General features: G+C 37.8%; 1 protein-coding gene across 1 annotated transcript; it reads left to right on the forward strand.

Moving 5' to 3' along the window:
* The first annotated feature begins 1400 nt into the window (after positions 1–1400).
* Positions 1401–4131, forward strand: LOC130723220 (oxygen-evolving enhancer protein 2, chloroplastic). Its single transcript, XM_057574189.1, has 4 exons — positions 1401–1755; positions 2624–2856; positions 3289–3339; positions 3757–4131. The coding sequence occupies exons 1-4, from the start codon at positions 1521–1523 to the stop codon at positions 4015–4017; spliced, it is 780 nt and encodes a 259-aa protein (XP_057430172.1). The 5' UTR covers positions 1401–1520; the 3' UTR covers positions 4018–4131.
* Positions 4132–8460: the final 4329 nt, after the last annotated feature.

Genomic DNA, 8460 nt, shown 5'->3' on the forward strand with positions numbered 1-8460 from the left:
TAAGCGTTTATGCCAGTGTTTGGGAGAGCTTATGCAAACAACTTATAGCCTACCATAAGTTGTTTTGAGCTTATTTTCATAAGTCATTTTGGAAAACTTATAGAAAAGAGTTTATGTTTATATATAACTTATTTTCAATTTATTTCAAGAAACTTTTTAAAACAGCTTATGAATAAGCGCTTATGTCATAAGCGGTGCTTATGTCATAGGCGCTTATGACCATAAGCGTTTAATTAAGTTGTTTTCCCAAACATAACTTCTCAAGAAGCTAAGTTTGAGGCTTCTGTTCCGACATCGGCCTCTACGGTCTATCCCACGACTCGAACCGCACTCTACTACATGAATATTTAGAGATATTTTCATAAAAAATCCATAACCTATCCTCTAGCACCCTAGAGATATTTCTAAGGGAAGAGTCTAGATCCTTGAACATGGCAATGCATCGAATATTCATTAACCATGACAATCTATTTATGTCATATAACAAGGTGAGAGAAATGACGTTTTTTGCTATAATTCAACGACACATGCGTCATACCCAGAGCACACCAAGGAATGTTATCGTTACACGAGGATGACAAACAGGCGGCGTCATACGATAAATAATGTTTGACACGATTCACGTTAATTATTGACGCATTTAATTTAATTTTTCTTCTATTTCATTTTCACGTATTTTTTTCTTATAATGCCCCTTTGCTTTCCTCTTTGATTTATTTATTTTCAATAGTTCTATATTTTTTATTTTTTAAAAAATAGTTCTATTTTTTTTTATAAACATCCGGTACCCAGTCATTCTTTGGATGCCGTCAGATTCGGGATTTAGTCACAGTTAAAGCTTCTCATCCTTCCCTCGAAGTGTATTTGTGGGGATCGAACCCGAGAAAACATTCTCACACACTCAACCTGCATTGTCAACTGAGCTACTCCTCTTGGGTTTATATATAGTTTCTTTTTCTATTGCTGAATATTTAATTTTTAACGTTACAATCAAGTCCCTCCATTAATTAATTTCTAACGAATATTGCTTACACCATTAACGTTAATCTAAGTTGGCAAATTTGTCATTCCCTCACAAACCATACTTTTTTTTCTACAGGAAAACCTCCCAAATCAAACTTTTAGTCATAATTAAAATACTGAAACTAAAAATTAAGGAAAATATTATGTCCTCCAACAGTGATGATACTTTGACTAGGGACAAAAAAAAACATGTTTTTAAGTAGTATTTTTTAATTATTTTCTAATCACTGTAAATTGGTAAGAGAAAAGTGAGAATGCATGGTGCCACATAGGACCAATGAGAGCCCCAGATACATTATCCAACATCAGAAATCCAATGAAATGTTACCAATCATCCAATTCCAAATCCAATATCCATAGCCATCCACATTTCCATTGCCACATAAGACATCACAAACCCCCACATCTAAAACCAATTTCTAAGTCCAACACTCCCACATCCACTTGCATACTATAGTGTCTGTCCAGGAAACTTTAATCCCTTCAAGCTAGCAAAAATGGCCTCTACTCAATGCTTCTTGCACCACCATGCTCTCACAACTCCAACCAGAACCTCATCACAACGCCAAGTTGTGAGCATCAAGCCAAACCAGATTGTTTGCAGGGCACAGAAGCAGCAGGATGTTGAAGATGTCAGCCCTGTGTCTCGCAGATTAGCTCTCACATTGCTCATTGGTGCTGCTGCTGTTGGCTCAAAGGTCTCACCTGCTGATGCAGCTTATGGGGAAGCTGGTATATTACATATTTTTTTACACCCCCTCTTTGCATGTCCAATTAAATGCATGTTTGGAAGGAAAATCATTTGTTGTAGAGAGATTGCACAAGCTGATTCTATAAATATAAGATGAAAATTACATGTTTGTTGAATTAAATAGCCTGTGTGTTAGGAAAATTATCATCCTTTGGTAGTTTGGTGTCATGAAAGTTCTTTGAGAAATTAAGACTTGTTTGATTACTTTTTTAGTTTTTTAAATTTTAAAACTATTTTCAGGAACAAACATTTAAAACCTGTTTTTTGAAAGAAGAAAAAAAACTGTTTAGCTATGTGTTTTTCAAAGCTGAAATTTTGAGATTTCAGTTTTAACAATTGAAAAGAACTGCATTTAAAAACAGTTTTGAAAGCTTTTTATATTAAACTGGGTTTCTTATACTTTTTCTTTTTTTGAAACTAGAATCTGTTTTATAAAGTAGTAATCAAAGAGAACCTAAATGATAGCAATTGCCTTGCTTTTAATTGATACTAATTTTAGTAAGGGAAGTGTACAATTTGCTTCTGTTTCCGTGCATTTCCCTTTGAGTTCTTTGCTTGGAAGAGTTTGAGATGAAGATTTAGTGATCATAGATCCAAATCAAGAAATTTGCATAGGTCTAGATAAAGTGTCAAGGGTCGCTTTTATTGGCCTTGAAGCTTTAGTTTACTCATTGATTAGAAATTGCAAATGAAAGAGTGAAGTTGGTGAGAATTAGAGTTCTCTTGAGATTCTCATAGAGTCTTTGGTACCTTGTTGATTACCAATTATCTACAAAGTTTATACCTCTCAGGCGTCTTAAAGCAGTTTATAAATGAGATAAGTTTTAAGCTTGATTATTTTGCTTGCAGCAAATGTGTTTGGAAAGCCAAAGTCAAACACAGACTTCCTGCCATACAATGGTGATGGATTCAAACTATCCATTCCCGCAAAGTGGAACCCAAGCAAAGAGCGTGAGTTCCCAGGTCAGGTTCTTAGATATGAGGATAATTTCGATGCAACAAGCAATGTTTCTGTCATAATCACTGCAACTGATAAGAAGTCCATCACTGACTATGGTTCACCAGAAGAGTTCCTATCTAAGGTAAACTCTTTCCTAAATTTTTGCTTGTTTTCTACTTAAATCCTGTTTTGAAGAGCTTATTTGAGTTTAGCTTATAGCATAAGCATTTATATAAGTGTTTGGAAGACCATAAGTAAGAGCTTATGACCTACCTAAAAACTCTTTTGAGCTTATTTTCATAAGCTGCTCACATTAGCTTATGAATAAACGTTCATACTACTACCTATAACATAAGTTTATCAAACTAGCTTATAAATAAGAGCTTATTGTCATAAGTGCTTAATTAAGTTGTTTACCCAAATGCACCCTTAATCAGAAAGGCTAATTGTACAACCCACTGAATGTGCAGTGGTTTACTGAACACACACAATTCAAATGAACAATGTTTATGAAATTTTAAGACAATGACAACAGTTGCTGGCTGAAATTCAAGTTTTATTTCCCTTTTTGCAGGTGGATTATTTGCTTGGTAAACAAGCCTTCTTTGGCCAAACTGATTCTGAGGTAATTGATTAATGATTCAGCTAAGCCCTTCTTGTTTTTATATTATAAATTTTGGCTGAAAACTGAAAATGAAGGATACTAATAATTTATGAGTTTTGCATGACTGCCTCCGAAGAGAGAGAAAAACAGAAATCACAGTGAAGAAAAAAGTGGAAGAGATGAGCAAAACTTATGAATTTGTTTTTCATATGAATGAGCATTACTCATAATTTTAACCCAAAGTTTCAGTTTTTGACAGGTTCTATATTATTTTTGTTTGACAATCCATAGTGCACCTATATCCTTACATACGAGCTCGTTTGAAAATGAGCTTATTGGAATTTATTTACTAAAAAAAGCACTAAATAAGCTTCAATAAGTGTGCTCTTGAGTTTGCTTCCAACGGGAACTAACTGTTTCTGAACTTTGATTTCTCAGGGTGGTTTTGATACCAATGCTGTAGCTGTAGCAAACATCTTAGAGAGTTCAGCACCAGTGGTTGGTGGTAAACAGTACTACAATGTGTCTGTGTTGACAAGGACTGCTGATGGAGATGAAGGTGGCAAGCACCAGATAATTACAGCAACTGTGAATGATGGAAAACTATACATTTGCAAAGCTCAAGCTGGGGATAAGAGGTGGTTTAAGGGAGCAAGAAAATTTGTGGAGAGCGCAGCAAGTTCATTCAGTGTTGCCTAAGAACTTAGTTGAGGGTTATATAAATCATCTTTAAGGTGTGTGCATTTCTTGAATTGTACCTGTCACATTTTGTCCCCAAGTTCTCAAATAATTGATGTATTTGGCTGGAGTAAACACTTGGGTTCTTAATTTTTTGTGGCTTTTAAGGTCATGCCCACCTCCCTTATCCCTTTTTTTTCGTTTTCTTCCTGATTAATTGCGCATATAATCCAAAGCACATATCATCCAAAGCACCGCGGTAATCCTATGTGACTTCTTCCTGAAAGTGACTTCAAAGCTCTTAACTACAGAATCAACACAGGCTAAGCATTAAGGAGCATTATGTTTACTAATAAGGTTCGAGGGTATGCTTACAAAATGCTTTCAATATTTTATCTAGGAGAAAAGCCTACCTCAAGGAACGTAATAAGGGGTTGTTTTTAATTGTTTAAAAAAAAAAAAATCAACTTCACCATCTTCTTGCATTCGCCCTCAATGTTTTTTTGGAACCCCCTCATAACTTCTCCTTTAATTGTTCAAAATATCCTTTGGAAAGTGAAATGGTTGAAATATTAAGAATATTTTTACTTCAAACAACCATCAAGAACTTTGTCTTATGAATTAGGTGTTACGGTGTGATGCTAAGGCTATCCAGTAACCAGTATCCACTACGGTTATAACATAAGGGGCATTGTTGTAGATATATTTTTATAACTGCATTAAAAAATGAACAAACTACATTAGCGAAAGACACTTTATCTTTCACCCAAAACGTTAACTAATGAGTGTATGATTCATTTCACTTATATGTTATTCAATACTCTCATTTTTTTATCTAATGTGAGACTTTTTATTTATGTTTATTTCTTACTCACACTTCAAGATTTCTCAAGGATCTAGTAGCAATAAAAGAATGGGTAAACATAGATCAATTGAGCTGATAAACACCTATAAGTTTAATTTAAACAATTTTCTTTGGGCTCAACCCATTTTCAATGAATGAAATTTGTTCAGAAGAAGAAAAAAATACAATGCATCCCAAGTAGGTATTAGTAAAGAAGAAATGAGAAGAGTGTTGGACTGATATAGGCGAACCGGTCATTTATTTTGGGCTTATCACTATCATGTAACAAATGGGCCGGGCAACCCATGGTCCAGCCGGACCAAAACCCAAGTTATAAATAGAAGAGGACCGCCCAAGCGGCAGGGATCCTATCATTTTTACGCATTTTTACTTATCTTGTTTACTTGGTATTCGCTCTCTATTTCGATTAGCCCGCTCAGTGGTTCCGTACCGGAACATTGGCGCCCACCGTGGGACCGAAGGATACTTTCCTAGGCTTCAATTTTCACCGCAATGGTGACTCGATCCGGGGCGAACGGAGAGAGGAATCATGTTCAACAAAATGATGTTCCTCCCGATGTTCTTCAGCGGATCATGGACGATCTCAATGAACTTCGTCAACATAATCAACAGTTACAGAATCAACTTACTGATATCAATCAGACTCAGGGTTTACGAGAGGGCGATCGAAGAATGGCTGAGACGGTGGTGGACTTTCAACCTTTTACAGAGGAAATAGCGAACACTGCCGTCCCAGACAATTTAAAGACATTGAAACTTGACTCTTACTATGGCGATTCAGATCCAAAGGACCATTTAGTGTATTTCAACACGAAAATGGTCATTGTAGGCGCATCAGACGCGTTGAAGTGCAAAATGTTGCCATCAACTTTTAAGAAATCGGCGATGGTTTGGTTTACAACTCTACCGTCAAGGTCAATTGTCAATTTCACTGAATTATCTACAAAGTTCTTGTCTCAGTTTTCTACCAGTCGTGCACAAAAAGTAACTCCGGCGACACTATTTAATGTTCGTCAAGGACCAAATGAGACTTTGCAGTCTTACATGGGGCGTTTCAATCAATTATCTGTTCATTTGGAGGATAAAATGCCAGAAATTTGCATTGCAGCTTTTGAATTGGGCTTGAAGCCGGGTGGTTTGAACAGTAATTTGAGTAGAAAACCTGTGGAGACAATGGGGCATTTGCGCGAAAGGGTACAAGGATACATCAGGGAGGAGCAGAGTGATCGGATCAAGAACAATCGCCCGAATGCAGCAGTTCCAGGGCAGAAACAGCAGTTTGAGACGAAGAAGGGAGCGGTTGCGGATCAATATTCGAAGGGATGGACCGAACGTGGCAACGCAGGGTATAACAATCATAACCGTTATGACGGACGATTTGAGAATCGTTCTAATTTTAAAAATCGTGTTCAACCGTATGGAGTGCGTGGGCCAGGACATTCGATGACGTGGACTCGGAACCAAAATGACCGTGCAGTTCCATTGGCGGTTAATTTGACTGAAGCTTTGCACACGTGTCTGGAGGCGAATGTTATTCGTTTTCCGCGACAGCCAAAGCCGTCAACGGGTTATGTGGATAAGAAGAAGTGGTGTGAGTATCACAGGATTTCAGGACACAATACTGATGACTGTTTTACTTTGAAGAAGGAGATTGATAAATTGATAAAGGCTGGGTATATGAAGCAGCTTGAAGGGCGAAGCAATTCAGATGAAGCAGGAACTTCAATAAGACGAACCGAAGATGGAAAAGAGATTGAGGAAGATGGTCAAGATAGGCAGTCGGAGGGAAAAGCAAAGGGGCGAATTCATTCTATTTTTGGTGGATTTCGTGGCGGAGGAATGACTAACTCAGCTCGTAAGAGGTACGTTCATTCTATTAATGCTGTTTACTCTAATGATTGGGGAAGTTGGGCAACCAATCAACCCGATATTACGTTTACTGTGCGAGATTTTGAGGGAGTACAACCTCACGAAGATGATCCAATTGTTGTAATGCTGAGGATTGCGGATTATGAAATTGAGAGGGTACTTTTGGATCAAGGAAGCTCAGCGGATTTGATTTATGGTGACGCTTTTGAAAAGTTGGGGCTCAGTGAAGCTGATTCACCGCCTTCAACATGGAAAAAGTATTTGTTCGAGGATATGTGGAATTGAAGACTGTTTTTGGAGAAGGGAAGAGTGCGGAGGCATTTGCTATTAAGTTTTTGGTAGTAAAGTGTACTTCACCGTACAATGTACTTATTGGGAGGCCATCGCTAAACAGACTGGGGGCGATCATTTCTACAAGACATTTAACGGCGAAGTATCCATTGAGCAAAGGAGGAGTTGGAATTTTAAAGGCTGATCAAATGGTTGCTCGAAAGTGTTATTCAGAAAGCTTCAAGCAGTATGGGCACATGGGTAAGAAGGCAGTGAAAGAGGGGCATCGGGTCTATGAGGTGGATTTAGAACAGTCCGAAATTATTTTGGATCCTCGAGAGGGATTTAGTAAGCACAAGATGAAATCAGAAGAGGAAACTAAGGCGATCCAGATTGGGGAGAGAAACTTGAAAGTTGGTGTCAATTTGACTACAAGTCAGGAAAACAGGTTAGTGAAGTTATTGTCTGAGAATATGGATTTGTTTGCATGGAGTGCAAGGGATTTACCAGGAATCGATCCGGAATTTATATGTCACAAATTGGCTTTAAATCCCGGGGCGAAACCTATTGTTCAGTTTAAAAGAAAGATGGGCGAAGAAAAGGCAGAGGCTGTGAAGGTGGAAACAAATAAGTTACTGGAAGCTGGATTTATTAGGGAGGTAGAGTATCCAACTTGGTTGGCGAATGTTGTTATGGTGAAGAAGGCTAATGGAAAGTGGCGAATGTGCACGGATTATACAGATTTGAACAAACACTGTCCTAAGGATTCTTATCCTTTACCAAATATTGATAAGCTTGTTGATAGGGCATCAGGGTTCGGAATGCTTAGCCTCATGGATGCATATTCAGGGTATCACCAGATAAGAATGTACCAGCCCGATGAGGAGAAGACAGCTTTTATGACAAATCAGGCGAACTATTGTTATCAGACTATGCCGTTTGGGTTGAACAATGCGGGAGCAACATATCAAAGGTTGATGGATAAGGTGTTTGACAAGCAGGTGGGGCGGAACATGGAGATTTATGTAGACGACATGGTGGTCAAGTCAGAGGAAATGATGGCACATTGTTCTGATCTAGAAGAAGCTTTTGGCGAATTAAGAAAGCATAACATGAGACTTAATCCAGAAAAGTGTTCGTTTGGAATTCAAAGTGGAAAGTTTTTGGGTTTCATGATCACTAGGAGAGGAATTGAGGCGAATCCTGATAAGTGCAAGGCGATACTTGATATGCAGAGTCCAGCTTCAGTTAAAGATGTACAGAAATTAACAGGAAGAATAGCGGCTTTGTCCAGGTTTCTTCCGTGTTCTGGGGAAAAATCAGCACCATTTTTTCAATGCTTAAGGAAGAACAAAACTTTTCATTGGACTGAAGAATGTGAGAAGGCGTTCCAAAGTTTGAAGGATCATTTATCCAAGCCACCAATTTTAGCCAAACCAGTTCCAGGTATTTCATTATCA

This window comes from Lotus japonicus, chromosome 6 (assembly GCF_012489685.1).
Source record: "Lotus japonicus ecotype B-129 chromosome 6, LjGifu_v1.2".
Classification (NCBI taxonomy): Eukaryota; Viridiplantae; Streptophyta; class Magnoliopsida; order Fabales; family Fabaceae; genus Lotus; species Lotus japonicus.